Source organism: Nuphar pumila, chromosome 8, assembly GCF_984573655.1.
Source record: "Nuphar pumila chromosome 8, dmNupPumi1.hap1.1, whole genome shotgun sequence".
NCBI lineage: Eukaryota > Viridiplantae > Streptophyta > Magnoliopsida > Nymphaeales > Nymphaeaceae > Nuphar > Nuphar pumila.
In genome coordinates, this window is record NC_143256.1 from 26165379 (window position 1) to 26190829 (window position 25451).

The following is a 25451-nucleotide window of genomic DNA, read 5'->3' on the forward strand; positions in this document are numbered from 1 at the left end:
ATATATATATATATATATATGATGTTATTCAATCACAAGAACTGTTTGAAGCATGTTTGAAAACTTAATATTTTCATATGCAAAACTATTCATTTGAAGCATGTTTGAAGCATTGATAACTTATTTATTTTCATGTGCAAACCCATTCATAACACAATACATTCATTTGAAGCATGTTTTCATAATACAATTTCACATGGAAGGCATAATCAAATTAAAAATAACTTCATGCAAGCATGAATACAGTCACATCAAACATTGCAATACATTCAAATCACTGATATCAAAACAATGTCAAATATATACCTGCAGCAAAATACTCAAATATTTCGCTAACTACTACCATGATTAGTATGAAATTCAAACTCCAAAAATAAGATCACTTCTATTTTCATACATTAAAATCATGCTCAGCATGATCTCCGAACTTCATCAAAGCAGTCTTAGATATCCACAACTAAGTGAGTATGTGAATAGAAATTTGTTGCATCCAAGAAATTAAATAACCTATGATACGCTTGCATCACTTACTCACTATGAGTATTTACCCAATTTGCATGCCATTGCATTTGCATTTTTCTCTTATTTCTTTTTACATTGCATTTTTAGCCGCATACGATGTTTAACACTAAGCATCACACAATTAGCTCAGTTACGCACCTGCAAAGCACATTTATATATGTCAGGGGTAGCAACCCATCAAAAGGCGGCAGAGGCTCCCCCACCGCCTCACAGAGAAAGAGACGGTATACCTGCAGACTCATCGACGAAGGGGATTCAATCGTGGGTCGGCTGCTGAGCGAGACAGAGGCTGGGGTTACATCGAGCAATCAAGGTGAGAAAGAGCGAGAGAAAGGGCGGGGGTGAGAGAGGGGCAGGGGCATCGGCTACTGTCGAAAATAAAAAAAGGGGCAGAGGCATCGTCCCCTGCCGGAAATAAAAGAGGGGCAGGGGCCGACGGCCCCTGCCGGACCAAGAAGAAAAAAAGGGGGGGGGCAATGACCCCTGCCATCCTTGAAAAGAATCGGGGCAAGGGGCAGAAAGGGGGGGGGACCTCTTTCATCGACCCGTTGTGTGTGTGTGTGTATGTGTGTGTGTGTGTGTGAGAGAGAGAGAGAGAGAGAGAGAGAGAGAGAGAGAGAGAGAGAGAGAGAGAGAGAGAGAGAGAGAGATGAGGGAAAAGAAGAAGGGAAGGGAGGGGACGTACTTGGGGAAGGAGGTCACTGACATCGGCGTCGACAGATGAGCAAGAGAGAAGGAAAGAGGAGACGAGCAAGAGAAAGCGAGAGAAAGGTCACCAACGAAGCTGCCAGAGAGGGAGACGATCGCTGGAAGGGGGAGAAGGGAGGGCGAGCAATGGGGCGAGAGAAATGGCGGGGATGTGCGATGAATGAAACAGAAAGGAAAAAGAAAGGGGGCTCACATTAGGGTTTTACGTGAAATTTAGCGACGAATTAGCGACAGAAAAATTCTGCTGCAAACGTCGTTTCAAATTTGCAATGGAGTAGCGATGAAAAAACAATATCGCTCATCCATCGTGAAGTTGAGACGGAGTGTGAGACAGAATTGTTCCGTCGCTAACCCGTCATAAATTTGCGATGACGTTTACGACAGAATTTTTTCATCGCTAATTCCACAACTAATTTCAATTTTAGGGACGAATAGTTTTTTTCTCGCTAATCCGTTATAAATTTGTGATGAATTATTTTCGTCACAAATTTCTGTCGCTAAATAGCATTTTTCTTGTAGTGACAATGGATCGAGGGAAAACGGTGCCCCACCCCACCTCACCCCGTTTGGACCAGAAATAGAGGACATGAAACGAGGATGAAGGCTAAAATCAAAACCCGTGTAGGGATGAAGGCGGCGATGGAGGACAGGATTTTGATAAGGGTTGGGGGTGGAGACCTTGTCCCCCATCCCTGCCCCAGTCCACTACCATTCGTATCCTCCAATAAGTTACTTTTTTGGTGCAATACGGTATCCTTGAATGCCCATCAAACACGGTATTTATTTAGCGCTACAGTGTTGGATTTGGGAGATTAAATATTCCCAAAATGCCCTGAGCGGTCAGCGGGGTGGTTGTGAGGGTGCTGGACCAAAACCCCACCAGTCCACTTTATTTCAGCCGACTTTTTGTCCAAAAAAAAAATAAATCTGTGGCTTTTCTTGTCGTATTAAAGCGCCCTTGAGTAGGAGAATTACTAGTATCTAGGTCAAATGTCCAAAGTTATCAATATATTATTATTCATCTTCCCCAATCTCCAACAACCACAAACTGTAGACACATAGAAAAGACTATAATTGAAGAGGATTTGTGGGCAGAAGGAGCTGTCTTTGGTGTCTGAACACATGTGCACATGAAACAGGTGAACTTTTTTGGTATACTTTATCTCAAAAGAACTACCCAAAAACCAAACCCCACATTTAAAATTTCCAGAAATACTTGTCTCCTAACATGTTCATAAAATATGTTGAAATAATCTCAAGATTTAGTCATCCAAGGCCAGTTTGATCACTGACATCGTAGCCTGCACGGAGGTCAAGAAGATGTACATCCATTGCTAACTTTTCTTAGGGGATAGAGAATTATTAGCACTGATTGACTCATGCCAAGTAAGGTACCCACCAATCAAAGGCCTAAAACTAGGTGCAATTTTTTGTCATTTATCACAATGTGGTACTCTTTTTGGTTGTTTCAAAGCAAGAAAATAGTGTTAGTACATCAACCACCTTGGAATCTGAGCTTGAGACTGTTGGCTAAAATACCATAAATCCAACACTTGAACCCTTGGCTAAGATAGTATTAGTACTGATTTTAATGTGAAGAAAGGGATATATTCCTCCTTGTGGACGTGTGTAGTTTATGTAAACTTCGAATAAATGAAGTGTTAGATGAGTTATTTGTCTTTGTTAGTGAGGAATATATGCCTTTCTTGGTGCATGATTGAGACTTCCCCTCACATTTGACTAGTTTGCGCGGGTCGTGAATGAGTGCCATGACTTAACAAAACCATAAGCTTGAAAGGTTTAATTGCATAAATATTTGAGTTGTTGAGTTGGTCAACCAAGGCATGAACCAAATATCAAATGTAGGCTACATTTCAATATGAAGCATAACCAAAGCCTGAGCTGGATCAAATCTCAAACTTGGTCCACTCAGCTTAGAAGATGCATGTTAGTCTAGCAAGCTCAAGTCCTCAGCCAATCGATGACACCATTGAGCCATGAACCTCATAAAGATGCACTTGGCTTCACCAACTTGAGCCACGGGTTAGCTTGATGAACTCTTATACGCCAAACAAGTAGGGATGTCAACAGGTCGGATTCGGGTTTACACAGACCCTACCCGAACCAAACCCTATAGGGTCTGGGTATGGTGATAAATAATAAGACCTGATTAAGTCTCGGGTCCGGACTGAAAAGTCCAATTAATACATGAACCCAGGTTATAGTTTGTGAGATTTTATGCCAGACCTAGACCCGACCCGAGTTCTGATTAAGATCCATAATTTTCAATGTAAAATGATTAAAAATATGCTTTTACCGCCGTATGGTGGAGGTCTGGTTCATTTAGTTCTTATCGGGTCCGAGTATGGTTTTTTTCTTATAATGGACCTGATTAGACTTGGGTCCAGACTTGATACCATACCTAAAAATCGGGTCCAAGTCTGATTCCACCTGGGTCTGAACCAAACCCGACCCGTTAACACCTCTGCAAACAAAGCATATTCCCCTCAATTTCTTCATTGACTGCTATGAACATAGACGAAATGATTGAGTTTTGCTTAGGTGGTTTTTTAGGAGTTTGGAGGAAGATGCCTTGGCTTGGTTTGCCACCCTCAATTTTTAGCAAATATTATGAACTTATATTTTGAGAGGCTTGAGTACAATATTGACGCCCCCTCGGCCATTAACCACCTTTATGACATGAAGCAAAGAAAATATGAAAGCCATCGCGGGTTTTCTGGTGATTAAAAGAGGCTGCACAAGAGGTCCCTGGATTCAAGACCCAATTCAGAATGAATTGATGGGTTGTGGGGCCACAGCCAATGGATCGGATATTTAATCCTAGTCTGAATGCAATTTCCCGATTTCTAGAAATAATTCAAATTGCAATCCGTTTGCATTTCTTACATGTAAATAGCTTTTTTTTAGATCCAGTATTACCACTTATATTTCAGATTCGGATTCAACCTAAGTTCCTCATCCGATCTAATTCGGATATAGATAACCGTTTGCTTTTTTATTCAGATTCTGATTTATTAGGATCTGACCCGAATCCGACCCGTTTGCACGGACTTGGGGGACATGGCCTTTTGCTTCACTGCCAACACGCAGTCAGTCAAAAACATCATGAGTGTTCAATGGTACTACCGTGAGCCTGAAACTGTTCCTAATGGAAAGTGTTAAAACCTGGCGATTTATTACCCAATTTAAATGTTCACGCTGCACGGTGGTCGGCCAGAAAGGATGTCCCACACAAGCTCTCTCTCTCTCTCTCTCTCTCTCTCTCTTATTGTGTGTGTGGTGGTTGTCTCTACCGACACCTCTGATCCTTAAAACCCATTAATTATGACCTTTCCTATTGGGTTTTTATTCATTTCTTAAGTGTTCCTACAATGCGTTGTCGACAGATGTTGACGAAGGCATAGAACTGAGAAGAAGCAGAAAGTTCCCTCTCTCTCTAGATTTTATTGTTTCTGGGAAAAGGAAAATCTCTCTCTCTAGATTTTATTGTTTCTGGGAAAAGGAGAAGAAAATGGAGTGTTTGTAGCCATGAAAGAGGAAGATGGAAGGTCTCTTTAGAATGAGTTTCTTGACGTTTTGGATTTTGCTTCTTCTTCCTGTCGTTTGCCTCACCACTGATCAAACCGACGGTAATTTCTTCCCGGTTCTTGCATTCTGTAAAATAACGAGCAGAAGAGGAAAAAACCCATTTTTGTTTATGCATTTTTTTGGGTATTTCTCTGATAAAAAATCTGTTTTTTCTCTTTTGGTTGCAATGGAAGAAATAGATATCCTTCCATGCATTTCCTGACCAGTGTTTTATTTATGTTTTAAAGAAATGAAAGGGAAAAAATGGTTTTATATGTTCTTATACTTAGTTGCAGTCTGATCATCATGTCTTTTTGCCATTTAATGGTTTTCTTATCTCTGTTGTTGGGGTTGCATTTTCAACAAGAATAACAGAAAGACATCACCACAACCACCACCACCATCAATGGTAGATGAAGATGGTCTATGGGAGAAGTTATGAAAGTATAATTTTGGTTTTGGTGTACCTATCAATTTATGATTAACCATGAAAGAAGATTTCATGTTTGATTTTGGAAAATTTAGTTCTTTGACTATGTAGGATTCTGAAAAAGGACATGAAAAGGTTCATTAAAATATCTCATTTCGGTTGACACCCTACTATTTATTTATCTTCAGCTTGTTATCATCGTTAAGAACAGTTATTGACTATAACACATGCAGTAATCTCCCTAATGTTAAAACTCTAAGTACTATTTATCTGCAGTGTCGCTTGTTTGATGTGCATAAATAATATTCGTTGTGGAATGTGTAAGTCTTGACTATAAAACAAGAATGCAGTTGGATTTCTTTACATTGGACGAATGATTCTATCAATTATAGCTATGACCACTTTTTTTGGTTTAATCTATGGTACCAACCATCATCCCTTTTTTGTTTAGTTCAATCCCTTCAAGTTATCTACAACTCATTGAACCAACCACCTCAGTTAACTGGTTGGAAAGCGAGCGGAGGTGATCCATGCGGGGAATCGTGGATGGGAGTCTCCTGTGTGGGGTCGTCAGTTGTATCCATGTATGCACAATTTTCCTGTCAATGAGTCTTTTAAATGTGCTTTTATGCTATTTCAACAAATTGTCATTGTTTTTTAATTCAATGACATGCTTGTATGTCTTGGAAAGGACCTATTTAAGATGCTATTTGTTTTGTTGGCTGTCATGCCAGCCAAATTTCTGGGCTTGGGCTCAATGGAACGATGGGTTACATGCTTTCGAATCTCTTGTCGTTGAGAACACTGTAAGTATCTTTACTATGAATTCAAAGAATGGAGGAGGTAATTATAAAGTTGATGTATTTTTGCTTCTCTTCCTGACAGGGATCTCAGCAACAACAACATACACCAAACCATTCCTTACCAATTACCACCTAATGTAACGTACCTGTATGATAATTATCCCTAGTGACTCTCTCTCTCTCTCTCTCTCTCTCTCTCTCTCTCTCTCTCCCCTTTTTGGAGGCTTAATCTTGGTCGTTTGATAATTAATGGTTTTCCTCATCAACAATGCAGAAATCTAGCAAGGAACAACATAAGTGGGAACCTTCCTTACTCGATTTCTACCATGATGTCACTTAATTACCTGTGAGTTGTCATAACTGTTTTAGGATTGTTGTATTGTGCTTAAGTTCCTTAACATGCTTGTTGTCTGGATTTTGTAGGAACGTAAGCCAAAATTTCCTTTCACAGACAATTGGAGATTTTTTCCCTAAATTAAAGGGCCTTTCCACCCTGTAAGCTTGGTTATTCATTCAGCTCATGTTCTTGTTGTGTTCAGCATAAACCCTGGTATCAGCGCATTTAACTGTGAAGGCATTTGACTTTGTGATATGATGAAACACTGGGTTTGGCTATAATTTTTTCCTTAATATAAGCATCAGTCAAACAATTTTTAAAATGTCTCACAATGCGCTGACACTTCCATTCGGTCCTATTCAACACTGCACAAGTTATTTTTACTAAGCTACCTCTATCTCACAACTGTGAAGGCATTTGACTTTGTGATATGATGAAACACTGGGTTTAAGTATAATTTTTTTCCTTAACATAAGCAGCAGTTGAACAATTTTTAAAATGTCTCACAATGCGCTGACACTTCCATTCAGTCCTATACAACACTGCACAAGTTTTTTTTACTAAGCTACCTCTATCTCACCATATGGTGGATTATGGATGTCAATCACTTGTACTTGATACCATAAACGAGTCGACTCATGTGATCAGGTTTAACTTTTTTGTTTTTTGGATTTTTCCATTTTCTCATGAGAAAACCTAGGAATCCCATTTATTTGACCTCCCTAAAACCATCTATCAACTTCCAATTCCGTGAGTTATTGGTTATTATTAGCCAAGACATAGAGCTTATGGTGCAGGGCTAGGCACATAAACTTAAGTATGATGTGATATGGGGATCACTAATGGTTGCATGTGATCATTGAAGAAAGTTGAAAGAATCTTGGATTAAAAGCAATAGTAAATTTTTCTCCAAATTAAGGACAACCTAAAGAAAAACCTACACACCTTGGAATGGAGTTTCAGTTCTAGACTATGTCACATGGGTGCGGGCGCGGGTGCGGGTGCGGGTGCGGGGATTCGGCACTTCCAAAAAACCCGGGTGTGGGGGTGCGGCAGGGGAAAAAATGTAAAATATATATATATATATATCATGTATAGTGTATATGTATGAATGTATGGTAGCTGTTAAGGTCCATGACATTTATGCCCAACTTACTTTTTACCATTTTTTTTATCTTATATGGTTGTCCCCAAAGATGAAAGTGATGAGTTGTGGAGCCTGATTCATTGTTTTTGCCCTTGCAGGAAGGGGGTTCCAGGGGCTCCCCCCGGCACGGGTCCCACTGTGCGGTCAGCGGGCGGGGGGTCCAGGGGGGCCTCCCCTAGCGGGGGGTTATAGGGGGGCAGCGCCCCCCCCAAAGAATTTTTTTTAAATTCCGCAGCCCATTTCATAGGGCAAAAAATAAAAAAAAAACCAAAAAAAATGGACAAAAATGACCCTGGGTGCTGTCAACGCACCCAGGGTCGGGTTGACCGCACCCGGTGCCGCACCCGCACCCGCGTCGAGTCGCGTCGACGCGGGTGCGGCACCCTGCTAGCCGAATCCCTGTGACATAGGTTCTAGATTTTAGCCTTTTCTGAAACAAGCTTACTGTCTTCTTCTATACATTTTGAGCAATATATAAGTCAAAAGATGTGTTGGTGCTGTCTTTGTGTCTCATTTACACAGGCTGCATCTGTTAGATGAAGTTTTTCTTGCCACAATTTTTCTAAGTTCAATGGAGAAGGTGACTGTAAGGGCCATCATACAATGCTTACAGATGTGTTGGCCAAGATCATGGGCATATTAATGTGGCGTTGATCAGTCATGAAAAACGACATTCCCTGCTAAAACCCCCTGTTTATACTTAAAGCATAAGACATCTTAAATGTAGCAAGGACCCCTATGATGTAGTGTTATATGAATGAATTGTGACAGACTTTAGGACAAAACAGAATTACGATGTGCTGCCAGTGGCAGTGTAGGTTATGCTGCAGATGGTAAACTTGACATCATATCTTTATCACAGACAATTCACTTAGTATGTCCATTGATTTGACATGACATGACGTTGTCAAATATTCATCTGACATGGTCAACGTGACGTCCTTAGCCTCATTTTGTTTGTCTAGGATCTTGATTCTTTTGCTCTGTGGCTACTTTTTTCCTTTCCAAAAATTGTCATCTGTTGTGTGCATTTCAAATTTTAACTCAGATTTTAATCAAGGACATGCTTCTGGTATGGTGTTCATGCTTTATTGCTTTAGATTGTGAAAATCAAATATCTTCTATCACATATGCATCATTACACACACACACACGTACATAGAAGTGACCCCATTCATAGTTTTACAAAATTCTGTTGTATCCCATACCCTTCTATGTATATGTGACATATGCCTGTGGTGTCAGTAGTGCTAAATCGATAACATGGGCACATACTTAACCGATTTGCACAACCATGAAGACTTGATCATGAGATGGATTTTCAATTAGGAATCTCCTTGTCCACCTATATTGTCAATTCATGTTTTTTTAGTTTTTTCTGAATTTCCACTGTCATATGTTATGTCTATATTGATTTTTGGTGCTAATGAGTGCTTAGCCATATATATAGACACATATTCTTAGCTAACTTGGATTTATCCCCTTAACATCATTTCATTCCTTTCAAAAGCAGATATTTAGATCAAGGTTGTATCTATCGTACCATTACCCGTATCGGTCGGGCCCAAAGTAACACCATATCGTAATCGTATCATAAATTTTTAATAAAAAAATTCAAAAATTTCAAAAAAATCAAGAAAAATCAGAAAAAATTAGCAAAAAATTTAAAAAATCATTACACATGAAACCACGATGAATTGCATAAAATCACATATGAAGCATTTATGTCTTTATGAGCTACATAGGACTTCTGCAATTAAGAACATGCCACAAGACTCATACTTTCATATTACAAAAACAAAAACAAAATATTATATAAAACCTCAATAATCATAATCATCATCATCTTCTTCTTCTTCTTCTCCTCGTGCTAAAATTAATAACAAACCATGCAACTAATAACTAACAATGTAAATAAAAAGCAACTACATAATTTAAATTTTAAACACAATTAAAAGCTTAACTAACAATATTAAATTCACATCCAAGTCATACTAAAATGTTATAAGTCATGACTAAACTACTAAGAGTTCATGATAACTAAAAACATTACATTTAACCAACCTTACGTGCTAGTTCCTTAGTGTCACATCCAATTGCTGCGCGATCTCTTTATCTTCAGCCATTTTTTGGCAAGTATAATGACCCCAACTAATCCTCATAAAATAGTATTTTTTTTAAACAATTGCAGAAACAAAACCCAAGGATCCGAGGTCTCACAGATTTAATACATACCAAACTACAACAGTAGAATAATCAACTTTATTAATCAATTGAATAAATGTCATATAAGCTGAAATAATAAAATTGTCTATCACAAGGAGTCACTCTGTCAAGAACCCAGAACTAGTCACGTAAGGCTCAAGAACCCAGAACTAGTCACGTAAGGCTCGTAGTCTCCGGCTAGCAAGTCAACCCATCACTGAGCACCCAGTCCTATAAAACAATTTTTGAAAATGAGTAAGAACCAAAGTCCTTTGTACAAATTCTTCTAAAAATTTAAATAGTAATAAAATAGCATAAACCAAATTCATGTATAATTTCAGAGGAATATTACAAAAAAAATTTACATAATCAACTTACCATTCAAGCATTTAAACAAGTATCATGCAGTAACAACTATCATGCGAAACAGAATAAACATGGATACATGAACTAATACATAACAGTAAATATGCATGAATCAATGCACATGCATGAATAACTTATTAAGTTATTTATTAGAGTTGCTTTTGTATGTTCATATTAAATGCATACAAATTTTAGTTTTCATTTTTCCTTAAACCCGCGGATACTCAAAACGGGCACAAATTCCTAAAGTCCAAGTTAGGTTCTCAATTCTAGCTTAATACACAATTTTTATTTTATCACTGGGTTCCACACTTGTTCATCGACCGATATCAAGAATCCCCACCTTCCATCGGAACATTAGAAATCCTCACCTAATGCGATATCAGAAATCCTCACCTTCCATCGAAACATTATGAATTCTCACCTAATGTCGGGATATCAATGAAAATCCTCAACCATTGATGCCACTTTCTTGGTATACTAAAACTACAGTTGAGTCAACAACATCGCCTCTAGGCAAAGTGACTGAAAATTCCCTAAAACTGTAGTCGGCGTTAACCACTATATCAAGTTTAGGGGCACAATCGCACACGGAGTTTTAGTATTCTCACGGTTCTCCATAACCGCTATCCAAGATTCCACACTATAAAAAGTGTAAGGAAGTGGGCGAAAATGAATAACAAGAATGCTTAATGCATTCACAAGGTCCAACAATGGACAAATAGGAATCCACGATGGGGGAATAAAGAAATAGTCCACTAAGGGACGATAAAAGAAGCCTTCAAAGAGGCAAAACATAAAAATAAATACTCTTTATTGATTTGGGGCTTAAAAAGCCATGAGTTACATAGAGGATTAGCCCTCTATTTATAAGCAAAGAGGAGAATGAGAGAGTGAGAAAAGAGTGTGTGTGAGAGAGAGAGCATTGGGAGGCTCAACAAGGACTCGTTGGGCCCCCAACGGTCACATTTGTGACCGTTGGGGGTCCAACGACTCTTAGTTGGGACCCCCAATGCAATGCATTTAATGCAATTACATTCAAGAAAAAAAATTAAGAAAAGGAAAATAAAAGTAATATAAAAAGACTAAAATGCCCCTATTGGGCAGAATTACAAAAATACCCTTTATCGGGTATGATGTGATATATATATATATACATATATATATATATATATACACACACACACACACACATATTTTAACACCCCCCTTCAAACTTTACGTGGGGATAACGAAAAGTTTGAAGATACAAAAGGAGGATTCCAAGTCTTCAAAGGTCTTCAATGGAAGCCATCATCTTTTTAGCACATGAAAGAACTTTGCAAATGTCAGCCTTTAACTGTTAGAATTGTATTTGTATCGGATATGGATCCAATATTGGATCCATATCCGAGCGTATGCTTTCCCCATGCTTGGGCGGTGGCATACTTGTAATCCTGTATATTTTTCATGTATTTTGTTCAGTAGTGTTAGATCCTATATATATCTTATTAAGAGAGGGTCACGATACTTTAACGTGCCCTACTTTCCATTTGGCATCCTCCTCCTCTCCCCCTCTCCTCTCTTCTCTTTATTTTGTATTTTCAGATTGAAGGCTATTCTCCAAAGCTTGAAGGCGCACTATCTTGAAGCCCTATTCAGATTCTTTCATCTTGAAGCCCTATTCAGATTCTTTCATGGTATCAGAGCAACCCACGATCGACGCCTGTTTCTTCAGCCACGATCGAGTCTTCCCCAGCCACGAGCGAGTCTTCTCCAGCCACGATCGACGAACTGCTGAGTTACGTCTGCCTTCTTCATCACGCCTGTCAACCAGGCCACGATCTGCTGAGTTTGATCTTCATTCTTCAGCCGAGTGCCTGATCCTCATCCTTCAGCCGAGTGCCTGATTCTTCAGCCGAGTGCCTGATCCTCATCCTTCAGCCGAGTGCCTGATCCTTCAGCCGAGTACCTTTGGAAACGCAAATATTATATCAGCATAATCATGTCCACCCTCTCTTCGAGTTTTCTCTCCCAACTCATCTCCCAAAAGTTAACCCATTCCAACTATTTGACGTGGAAACGTCAGATAGTCCCTTTCATTAAGAGCCATTGTCTATATGGTCATATTGATGGCTCTACTCCAGCCCCGCCTGAATTGATTTTGGGTGAAACAAAGGATGCTACTAGTTCGGTGACTGCTACAGATAATATCCCTAATCCAGCATATGCCGTATGGATGGCACATGATCAGGCTTTAGTTGCTTATATTACTTCTACCCTCTCTGAAGAAGTGCTTGCAGGTATAGATGATGATATCTCAGCTTTTCAACTATGGAATACGCTTGCAAATACATACTCTCAAGTTTCAGAAGCTAGATATCTTCAATTGAAGCGTCAATTTCAAAGCATAAATAGAGGCTCCAGATCTGTACTTGAGTATCTCTATGAGATTAAAAATGTAAGCGATCAACTTGTTGTTATTGGCCATCCTATTTCAGACAAGGATAAAGTTCAGCAGGCTCTTAGTGGTCTAGGGTCAGAGTTTGATATATTTTGCACTGCTCTGGAGGTTCTCCCCGTCTTACCCTCTTTTGAAGACTTAAAGGCAAAATTGATCCAGCATGAGGCTAGTAGAGTTCACAGGCATGATGCTTCCATTTCTACTTCGCCCAGTATTTTAGTTACTTCTACACATGGTGTGTCAGGACAACGTACACATACTTGGGCTCATACATCCGGACAAGGAAAGGGTATTCTTCCTACTCCTCAGGGCAGCACTCTTGTTAACATGCCAAAGCGTATCCCTACATGTTTCTATTGCAACAAGAGAGGACATGTTAAATCTGAATGTTGGCACAATCCTCAGAACAAAGCTAAGGGAGGTCGACGTGATCACAGGCCAACCCCCTCTATCATTTCTAGAGCGTCTTCCTCCTCATTCACGCCCGATGCACAACAACTCTTAATGACAGCTATTTCTAATCTGAATCTCAAGCAAAATGATGATGGTGTCTGGTATGTGGATTCTGGTGCTGCCGCCCATGTGACTGATGATGCAGGTAAACTCTCTAGTGCATCTCCATACTTAGCAAAAGGTTCTGTAGTTACAGGTGATGGCACTCACCACAAAATTACTCACATTGGTAATGCATATGTTTCTTTGCCGCATACTTCTCTTCCTTTACACAATGTTTTAGTCGTCCCTAATGTCAAGAAAAACATTATTTCAGTATCTAAACTCATTGACGACTCTTCCACATCAGTTGAATTCACTCCTTCCTCTGTTTTTGTCAAGGATCCTCTCACCAAGACGATATTCGCTGAAGGAATTCGTGAAGGCAACATGTACGTCCTCAAAGAAGCTCCTCCAGTGTCCAAGTCCAGTTCATCTGTTTCTTTTCCTATCAGTCCGAATGAAGTCAATTTGACTCAAATTGATATGCCGTCCATTTGGCATAATCGATTAGGCCATTGTAGTCATTCTTTTATTTCTAGCCTTGTTAATAATGGATTGTTGCACAAATCCAGTCTGAGACCTGTTAGTGAGTCAAGCATGTGCTCAAGCTGTCAACTTTGTAAGAGTCATGCCCTTCCTTTTAATTCCATCAATAAAAGAGCTTCTAAATTGTTTGAAACGATTTACTCTGATGTTTGGGGACCAGCTCCTGTCTCATCTCCTTCCGGCAGTAGATACTATGTCATTTTTGTTGATTCTTTTTCTCGCTATACATGGATACACTTCATAAAACACAAATTTGAAGTGTTCCGTTTGTTTAGCCAATTTCATGCCCTCATCCAAAATAAATTTTCATCCAACATAGTGCATTTTCAATGTGATGGTGGTGGTGAATATTTATCATCTGAATTTACTGAATACTTGCTAAATCATGGCATCACTAGACAGATATCTTGTCCACACACACCACAGCAAAATGGCATTGCAGAACGCAAGCACCGACACATTGTAGAGACTGCCTTAAGCATGCTCCATGACACTGATCTCCCTATGACTCTATGGACTGAGGCATTTCACACGGCCGTTTATGTTATAAATCGATTGCCTTTAGCTCTTCTCGCAGGGAAATCTCCTTTCTTTCTTTTGAATCATGAGCATCCTAAGTATGATGAGCTTCGGGTTTTTGGATGCATTTGCTATGTTCATGTTGATTCCAGCCTCCGGAACAAACTTCAGGCTCGGGCTATAATGTGTCAGTTTGTGGGCTATGCAGACCATTATCGAGGCTATAGGTGCTATAATCCCCTAACAGGCCGTATACATATTTCAAGACATGTTGTTTTTGATGAACTCAGATTGCAGTTTCACACTTCTTCCAAGGCTATTCATGATTCAGCGTCCAGACTATATGATCCATGGTTATGTGCTAATATCTTAGGCGATGGGATTCAACCGACCACTTTTCCAGCCCCTTCTGACAGTACTCACATTGAAGCAGAAATGTCTGATGCCCAGATGGATAGTACTCACATTGAAGCAGACATGTCTGATACTCAGATGGCTGATCCTCCTTTAGACAGATTTTCTGGCTTGGTTTATTCTCGTCGCACTCCTGCCTCTACTACTGATTCTGTCATTGTTCCTTCTCATCCACGAAGGTCCACTCGAGCGAGACATCCCGTGGATAGATGGATAAGCTATAACACTTTCACTTTGGATTTTCAGCTTTTTATGACCAGTTTGCATAAACAGACTGAACCAAAGTGTTATTCTCAGGCCTCTCAAAATTCCCGTTGGATTGAAGCCATGAATGAAGAAATGGAAGCCTTGAATGAATGTCAAACATGGGAAGTCGTTCCACGGCCAAGGGATAAGAATGTTGTTGGGTCTAAATGGGTTTATAAAATCAAATATAAACCAGATGGCAGTATTGATAGGTATAAAGCTCGACTTGTGGCTAGAGGTTTCACTCAACAACATGGGGAAGATTATGATGAGACTTTCAGCCCTGTTGTTAAGATGAGTACCATTCGAGTTATTCTCTCTCTTGCTGTTACTTTTGGATGGTCATTACATCAACTTGATGTCAAAAATGCTTTTCTTCATGGTTTCCTCAAAGAGGACGTCTACATGGAACAGCCACCAGGATATGCTACTAATGATTCTAATCTATGGGTATGCAAGTTGCACAAGTCATTATATGGGTTAAAACAGGCTTCTCGTTCATGGTTTGAAAGGTTCTCCCTTCACATTCAAGAAGCTGGTTTTCAGAAGAGTGCTCTTGATCATTCTCTTTTTATCTATCACAAAGGAGGGATCACTACTTGGTTATTGATATATGTGGATGACATTGTTCTCACGGGAAATACTTTCTCTCATATCGTCCAAATCAAAGAAGTGTTAGAACAACACTTCAAAATGAAAGATCTCGGGGACCTCAGATATTTTTTGGGTGTTGAATTAGACAGGACTGAGGATTCCCTCACTCTTTCTCAACACAAGTATGCCCTTGATATTCTCACATCCTCTGGTATGTCTGATTGTAAGCCCATTAACACGCCCAGCGTTTTGCATGCAAAGTTGAACGTTTCAGATGGCAGTCCTGCATATCCTGTTCCAACCCTTTACCGCAGTATTGTTGGGAAACTTCAATATTTGACATTCACTCGGCCCGACATTGTATATGTTGTCAATCAAGTTTCCCAGTTTATGCATGCTCCCACAGACACTCATATGGAAGCTGTCAAGCGTATCTTATGTTATCTCAAGGGGACTATTGGCGATGGACTTACTTATAAACGCATGTCTCCTACTGTGGATGGTCATATTATCTCTACTTACACTGATGCTGATTGGGGAAGCGATCTTGATGAACGCCGATCTGTTTCTGGCTATTGTGTCTTTCTCAATTCTAATCTTGTCTGTTGGAGTAGTCGCAGACAACGCGCCATTGCAAAATCCAGCACAGAAGCTGAATATAGGGCCATGGCTGCTGACACTGCCGATGCTACTTGGCTTCGTCACCTCCTTGGGGAATTATCTCTTCCTATTGCTCAATCTTCCATGCTGGTTGACAATCAAAGTGCCATTAAAATTTCATTCAATCCCATACTTCACAGTCGTACCAAGCACATTGAGATTGATCAACATTTCATTCGTCAGAAAATAGAAGATGAGGAAATCTCCCCTGCATATATACATACTTCTGAACAAGTTGCTGATCTTTTCACCAAAGGACTCACTGGATCACAGTTTTGGCATTTGAAGAACAAGTTGGGCATGATGAAAACTCATGCACAACTTGAGGGGGGATGTTAGAATTGTATTTGTATCGGATATGGATCCGATATTGGATCCATATCCGAGCGTATGCTTTCCCCATGCTTGGGCGGTGGCATACTTGTAATCCTGTATATTTTTCATGTATTTTGTTCAGTAGTGTTAGATCCTATATATATCTTATTAAGAGAGGGTCACGATACTTTAACGTGCCCTACTTTCCATTTGGCATCCTCCCCCTCTCCCCCTCTCCTCTCTTCTCTTTATTTTGTATTTTCAGATTGAAGGCTATTCTCCAAAGCTTGAAGGCGCACTATCTTGAAGCCCTATTCAGATTCTTTCATCTTGAAGCCCTATTCAGATTCTTTCATTAACTGCCTTTAATGATCATCCCCAAGCTTCTTCCATGATGTATCATAGGTACTTCTTTAATCTCATCTTGAAGATCCTATGAAACAAGTCAAAAAATGCTCCAAGTAAAAAGTATCTTTGAATCTCAAAACATATTAAATAAAATGAATCAAGAGACCATAACATTGATCAAGAAGAACATATGATTAAAAAAGGAAACAACGATTCAAAAGATATTCAACGCATTTCAATGCAAAAATGAATTAAACTTAAATACAATATTGATAAAACTCACTATGTTCTTGAAGAAAGATATGTGCACAAAGGCCCAATAAGTACTCACAAAGGAATTTATCAATACTTGGAAGTAAGAAGTGTGTGCACAAAAGAATACGGAGAATACTCACAAGTGCACAAAGACACACAAAACATGAGATTTGTATTAAAATCAAGTAAGACTCTTTTAGAATAAGTTTCATGTATTAGAAATATCTTTAATAAGACAATGTTCATACAAGAACTAATTGCTCCCAAGGGAATGTGTATAAGAGCAAAGCATGTTTAACACATACAAATCAATAATAGGAAGACATTTTACCAACAAAAGATGAGTTAATGATTTCTCACACATCTTAGAGGGAAAAAAGTCTATGCCAACAAATGTCACGTGTGAACTTACAATAACATGATTTAATTAAGCATAATAAAGACATCCACCCAAGAGTCAAGAATGAATGTAATTTGAGTAGAGAACCTTACACATTGAGCAATTTCTCACTCAAATACTATGTCACATGGGTGCGGGTGCAGGTGCGGGGATTCGGCACTTCCAAAAAACCCGGGTGCGGGGGTGCGGCAGGGGCAATAATGTAAAAAAAAATTATATATATATATATCATGTATAGTGTATATGTATCATTGTATGGTAGCTGTTAAGGTGCATGACATTTATGCATGTTAGCACGTTCACCACAATTTTATGCCCCTAACAAATTTAAAAATTGATATGGTGATTAGGTGTATTAATTGTCACAATTATGGACATTTTAGTAATTTTTATTAGGAAAACATATTAATAATTGTGCATTTTGAATGCACAGCTAATAAGTGTGTAACTTATTTTTACACAAAATTGCAAAAATACCTACTGGTGTCCATTAATGCATGGAACTGCCAAGTCATTTTTAAACTTCAAGGGTGTATTTTATGGTCATGTGTTAACAACTGCAGATGGCTATGGAAGTCAACACACTTATTAACTTTCTAGACTGATCCCTCTTCACGAGAAGCCTTTTGTTTTATGTTTGCAGAGGCATTGATTTTTTTTAGATGTATATCTGAATGTGTGCCCAACTTGCTTTTTACCATTTTTTTATCTTATATGGTTGTCCCCAAAGATGAAAGTGATGAGTTGTGGAGCCTGATTCATTGTTTTTGCCTTTGCAGGAAGGGGGGTCCGGGGGCTCCCCCCGGCGCGGGTCCCGCTGCGCGGTCAGCGGGCGGGGGTCCAGGGGGGCCGCCCCTGACGGGGGGTTATAGGGGGGCAGCGCCCCCCCCCCCCAAAGATTTTTTTTTAAATTCCGCAACCCATTTTATAAGGCATTTTTTTTTTTAAAAAAACAAAAAAATGGACAAAAATGACCCTAGGTGCGGTCAACACGCACCCAGGGTCGGGTTGACCGCACCCGGTGCCGCACCCGCGTCGACGCGGGTGCGGCACCCTGCTAGCCGAATCCCTGTGACATAGCTCAAATACAAAAGCTCACTAGGTGGCCGAAAACCATAAACACTTAATATGCAAAGTACATGAATTCGCAATAGGGTAAATACCAAAAATGTAAAATTGATTTTCAAATATGCATATCAATGATATGATCTTTTTATCGATAAATATTTTTCTTTGCAAGTAGTAAGGATTAAGGAAAAACTCATTTAGGAGGAAATCCCATATGATAAATGGAATGATACATGCAAATCAAAACCAAGTTAAGAGTTTCCATAAATATAGAATTTTGCAAATCTTAACAATAGTTCATCCTACTACAAGCAATCACCTCATTAGACCTCCAAAATCCCCAAATCAAGTGTATAAGCGACTAGAACAAGAATATAAATATAATGTCACTAAAGGGCCAAAGACACACACAAAGGTGTGTATAAACACCTCTTGTCTACATATAATAATACTTGAAATGAGTGTATCAGCGACTAGAACAAGAGTACAAATGCCAACATGGACTAAAAATCACACATAAAAATGTGAATAAACAACTCTTGTCTACATATAATGACACTCTAAATCAAGTATGTTCAGCTACTAGAAAAGAGTACAAAGCCAACCATGGGCTAAAACACACACTAAGGTGTTACAATGCATCTCTTGTCTACATAAAATGACACTTGAAATGAGTGTATCAACGACTAGAACAAGGACACAAAAGCCTACCATGGGCTAACATCACACACAATGGTGTGAAACAACAAGCCTTGTGATGCAGCAAGAGGGGGAGAACAACTAACCTCGTGGATGCCGACGCTGAAGGTTGAGTTGCAATGAAGGGATCAACACTGTGCTGCTAACGGGCTGCTGTTGGCTGCTTCTTCAATGTACAGTCGGGCAACAAGCAATAACACATAATCGACGTGAAAACCAAGAAGGCTCGGAACAATGGGTCCGAGCAACACTTTATTTGATGATTGACAATGCTTACAATTAAAGAAATGAAAGAAAACAAAACTCAAATGGAAAGTGGCTGGACTGCAAGGAATAAACCAATTAAAAAATACATCAGAGAAAGGCAGTTGAGCAAAACAGAAGTCAAAACCCAAAAGCCGCGGTAGAGTCAATAATTTCTCTGTAGCCGCACACAACCCTAGGATGATCTTTTAAAGACTTCAGTTGGATCCGGGTCTCGGCTCCGGTCCGGACCCGAGACCACTTCTGTGTGCTGCTGGATCTGGGGCGTCCCGGCCTGTACTCTTTGTACTCTCTGTACTCGTCTGATGTAGGTACGCAGCGGAACCTTTCCTTCGCGTCTCGGTACGAGAATCTGGATCGGGCCCACTACTTGGGTCCGATCCCCAATCCCATGGTGTGAATCCGGTCCACTGTCTGGGTCAGGCTGTATGGATCTGGGTCCTTCATCCTGCTCTGCATTATTCTCCCCTGGTTGGGAAGAAGTTGGCTCTGACGACTTATTGTCTCCACAGTAAGCAAATGATCAGACACATTGAATGTAGGTGAAATGTGCCAATCTTCGGGCAACTCAAGGAGGTAGGCATTTAGACCCAATCGCCGAAGAATCTTAAAAGGACCATACTTCTTAGGGCTCAACTTGCCATAAGTACCTACGGGGAAGTGCTCGAGACGCAAGTAAACCCAAACTAACTGACATACTTGAAACTGGACATCACGACGACTTTGATCTACGAAAGCTTTGTAGGCCTCGTAGCTTTCAACAAGTTTGGCTCGGACCTGTTTGTGGATATCACGCATATATTCGACGACATCAAATGTGTCTGGGATATCAGACACAGAGGCTAGGTCAACGATATGGGTGGGTGACCGACCATAAACCACTTAGAACGGAGATTTGCCTGTAGACCGGTTGATGGAACTGTTATATGCGAATTCGGCTTAAGGCAAAACGAGGTCCCAAGTGTTGACATTCTCCCCCACTAGACTTCGTAACAGGTTTCCTAGGGTGCGATTGACAACTTCAGTTTGGCTATCTGTTTGAAGGTGGTAAGCACTACTGAACTGAAGTTTGGTCTTCAACAAGGCCCATAATGATTTCCAAAAATGGCTCATAAAATGCGTGTCACGATCTGAAGTGATCGTGTGAGGTAAACCATAAAAGAGAGCCACGTCCTTGAAATAATAGGAAGCTACTAAGGAGGCGTCAGTTGTGCGCTTACACGGGACAAAAATAGCCATTTTGGAGAACCGGTCAACAATGACTAGAATTGAATCAAAACGACGCGGGGTTTTTGGAAGATCCACAATAAAATCCATGGACACATGCTCCCAGGGACGCTTCGGGATGGGTAACGGAGTATAAAGACCACTATTCTGACGATGACCTTTAAACACTTGACACACTCGACAACTTTGAATAAACTTGATTACATCTTTGCGCATTTTAGGCCAAAAGTAGCGTTTATCTAACATAGCGAATGTCTTATCATGGCCAAAATGCCCAACTAGTCCCCCTTCATGTAACTCGGAAATCAGCTGAAGTCTCAGAGAGAAGTCAGGCACACATAACTTGTTACCGCGAAAGAGGTAACCGTTATGTATACTAAATCGTGGGTCGACCGTGTGGTCAGAGGAGATGCACCCTTCCCAAACCTGCTGGAAATCCGGATCTGTCGGGTACAACTCCTTACACTGCACCCAATGACCTGCACTCACATAGTCATCAAAAGGCTATTTTTTCTGCTAAGGGCATCAGCTACCTTGTTCAGAGTACCAGACTGATGGCGAATCGTGAAGGTGTACTCTTGCAAGAAACTGACCTACTTGGTATGACGAACATTCAACTTCTTTTGACTATTCAGATACTTCAAAGCCTCATGATCCGTGTACAAGACAAATTCCTTATAAATAAGATAATGCCTCCTATAGAAGTTTAGATGAGATGCGCAGGAACCTAGGCAGAGAGAGAGAGAGAGAGAGAGAGAGAGAGAGAGAGACGGCTGTGAAATAAGATAACACCTTAAGTTTGATTAGGGCTAATCTCTATGTTAAATAGAGAGAGTCCAAAGAAAGAAATTACACACAAGTCCCTCATTAAACTTAAATATCAAATAACCTCTAGTCTAGGAAAACTTAAACTTAAAACCTCTTAATCTCAACACTCCTCCTCAAGCTGGAGCATAGATATCAATCATGCTCAGCTTGTCACAACATTTTGAGAAATTTGGTCTAGCAAGAGGCTTTGTAAACATATCTGCAACTTGGTCCTCCGACTTTAGATATTTGGTAGTGATATGACCAGCTTGAACCATATCTCTTACATAGTGGCAATCAACCTCAATGTGCTTTGTTCTCTCATGAAAGACAGGATTGTTCGCTATATATGTGGCAGCCTTGTTATCACACATCATGGTCATATGAGAGGAAACCTTCACCTGAAGATCATGAAGAACAGTACAAACCCACATCAATTCAGCAGCTGTTTGGGCCATATCCCTATATTCTGATTCTGCACTCGACCTAGAAACCACATTTTGTTTCTTACTTCTCCAAGAAATCAAGTTGTCTCCCAGAAACACACAGAATCCTGTGGTAAATTTTCTATCTACTACAGATCCTGCATAGTCAGCATCAGAATAGGCCACTATCTCCAGAATTCCACCTTTCTTGAACAATAACCATTTTCCAGGAGAAGATTTTAAATACCTAAGAATCATTATAGCTGCATTCCAGTGTACCTCAGTTGGTTTGTCCATAAACTTACTAACTTTGCTTACTGCTAAAGCAATATCCGGCCTGGTCACAGTTACATACAGTAGCTTCCCTACTAGTGAGCGATAGCTTTTGCTATCAACCGATTTTAACCCTTCTTCAAACAACTGAACTTTATGGTCCATGGGAATATTTGCTGGTTTAGCTCCCAACATTCCCGTTTCCTTTAATAAGTCAAGAACATACTTCCGTTGAGACAAAACCATCCCTTCACGGCTCCTGGCAACTTCTATACCCAGAAAATATCTAAGTGAACCAAGGTCTTTTGTAACAAAGTGTTTTTGAAGATGAGCCTTTGTGGCTTCAATATCTTTCACATCGTCTCTTGTAAGAATGATGTCATCCACATATACCACCATAACAACTATGCCTGAGTTAGTTTTCTTGATAAATAGTGTATGATCTGCTGCTGACCTGTTAAAGCCAAAGCGTGACATCACTTAAAACAACTTTTGAAACCATGCACGCAGACTTTGTTTCAACCATAAATCGCTTTTCTCAATCTACACACCTTCTGACACTCCCCCTCAACCTCAAATCCTGGAGGTTGTTGCATGTAAACTGTCTCAGATAGATCCCCATATAGAAATGCATTTTTCACATCTAATTGACACAAGCTCCAACCATGATGAACAACTACTGAGAGAACAAGACGAATGGTGCCCATCCGTGCAACATGAGAAAAGGTTTCAAAGAAATCAATACCATATGTCTGAGCATATCCTTTTGCTACTAATCTGGCCTTGTACCTTTCAATAGAACCATCCGATTTGTACTTTATTGTATATACCCATTTGCATCCAACAATGTCAGCATCTACTGGGAATCAACTAGATCCCATATATGCTGAGACACTAAAGCATCCATTTCTTCTTGCATAGCCAGCTTCCAACGGTTATCTAGCTCCGCCTGTTGATAGTTCAGAGGATTCATTTCAGTAGATAAGGCTGAAATAAAAGTTTTCATCTGATTTCCAATTCTGACATCGGAGACAAAATGAGATATGGGATATAAGGTACATTGTCGTGTCCCCTTGCGTAGAACGATAGGCCTGTTATCATCATCATGAAGATCACTATTGTCAATAGTACTTACCTCAGGAGAAGAAGATGATGGAGGCACGGGCGGAGGTGGAGCTTTACGCACATATACCAATGGAGGATTATTAAATCGTGAAGAGGATGAAGTTTGGTTCGGTAATGAGGGCACATATTCCAAAGGAAAATGAGGTATAGGTAATGGAAAAGAGTCAGCTGGATCAACCTGCAGCGAGGAACCGGTACTAGAGAAATATGGAGTGGATTTCAAGAAAGATACATCCGCACTGACATACTCTCGACGAGAAATAGGATCATAACATCGATATCCCTTTTGATTTTTTGGATAACCTATAAATATGCATTTTATAGCTTGAGCAGATAATTTATCACGGTTAGGGCCAAGTTTGTGTACAAAACAAACACATCCAAATATTTATGGTGAGAAAGAGAAGAGTGGGGCATTAGGTTTTAGGATATATAATGGAATTTGATCACCCACAGAAGATGAAGGCATGCGGTTGATCAGATAACAAGCAGTGGTAATCTCATCACCCCAATATAACGCAGGAACATTGGATTGAATCATAATGGTCCGGGCAACATCAAGCAGGTGCCGATGTTTTCGCTCAGCCACCCCATTTTGTTGAGATGAATAGGCACAAGTAGTTTGGGGTTGAATGCCATGATCTTGGTAAAATTGTAACAGAACTTTTGATTTAAACTCAAGAGCATTATCAGTGCGAACAATCTTGACAATAGATTCAAACTGAGTTTTTATTTTAAGAATTAAGGATTTGATAATACTTGGAACTTCAGATCGTTCTTTTATTAAAAACACCCATGACAACTTAGAGAAATCATCAACAATAACAAGATAATATCGACACTGAGTCCTAGTAGGAATCTTACTAGGACCCCATACATCTGCATGAAGAAGTTCAAAAACTTTATGACTAGACTGACTCGAAGGGAACGAACTTCGACGATGCTTGCCCAACTGACATGCTTCACACTGAAATGATGTAGTGGAAGGAATTTGAGGAAAGACATAACGAAGCTTTGACAATGAAGGATGACCAAGACGACGATGCCATTGAACAGGACTGGATGAGTGTTCCACTGCAGCATGAACATTACCCATTGGATGATGTAGGTAGTAGACTCCATTTTCTTCATAGCCTCCACCAATCTTCTTCCCCGTCAGCAAATCCTGAAAATGACAACCCATCGGATCAAATATTACTCTACAGTTTTGTTCTTTTGTAAGGCAACTAATAGAGAGTAAACTTTGAGGAAAGTTGGGAGCATGAAGAACATTTTTCAACTGTAAGGAGGAGGATATAGAAATATTTCTCTGACCAATTACCGGTGAGGAACTCCCATCGGCTAATGAGACTCCTCGATGAACAATAATATCCTTTAGATCTGAAAAGACAAGCGAATTTCCACACAAGTGTCTGGATGCACCAGAGTCAATAATCCACTTACTGTCATTCGGATGAAGATGATTCACATTTGAGTAGGCAACACCTGCTACAGGAGGGGTGGAACTCAAAGGGCGAAGAGCTATCAGCTCATCATATTCAGCTCGACTGAGAGTGATACTGTCACTTGCAGAGATATTATCATGTACATTTGTTGCCTCTAGTGTAGTAACATTTGCTTTAGGAGCATATGACTTTGATGAAGAAGAGGTTGGCCGACCATGCTTATCCCAGCAACGATCTTCTAAATGTCCAGATTTTCCACAGAATGTACATTAAAGTTTTCCTCTGCCTCCCATACCTCGTCCACGACCTCGTCCTCTGATATTCTGAATATTTCCACGCCCATAACCAGATGAGACAACTAGAGCAGATGACTGGGTCACAGGCTGAGATTGTGGAAGAGTGATCACAAGTTTACTCAGATGATTGTATTCATCAGCAAGAGTAGGTACATCTGATCCAGTCAACATTTGGACTTTTGCAATAGAGAATTTTGAAGATAAACCTGTAAGAAACCGAACAACTATAGTCTGTTCTTGATGATCCTTTTGCTTCGAACAACAAAGAGGCCTGTGAGCATTGAGTCTTTCAAACGCAACTTTGACAGAGGCATAGTACTGGGCCAAGGTATCTCCTGTTCGACTTGCAGGATACGACTCACATTAGTCTCTTGTGAGTACGTATCTCGAAGATTGTCCCACATATGTTTGGCTGTATTATAGTAAATTAAACCATCTGCAATATGGGGTTCAACACTATTCATGAACCATGACATAACTA

General features: G+C 39.9%; 1 protein-coding gene across 1 annotated transcript in view; it reads left to right on the plus strand.

Annotated features, from left to right (window-relative positions):
- The first annotated feature begins 4458 nt into the window (after positions 1–4458).
- Positions 4459–25451, plus strand: part of LOC149829844 (protein STRUBBELIG-RECEPTOR FAMILY 8-like) — a 126716-nt gene continuing 105723 nt past the window's right edge. Inside the window, exons 1-6 of the mRNA XM_090016112.1 lie at positions 4459–4880; positions 5700–5832; positions 5983–6054; positions 6134–6199; positions 6326–6397; positions 6475–6546. Of these exons, the coding sequence (XP_089872238.1) occupies positions 4793–4880; positions 5700–5832; positions 5983–6054; positions 6134–6199; positions 6326–6397; positions 6475–6546 (503 nt within the window). The 5' untranslated portion in view covers positions 4459–4792. The remainder of the gene's footprint in view (positions 4881–5699; positions 5833–5982; positions 6055–6133; positions 6200–6325; positions 6398–6474; positions 6547–25451) is intronic.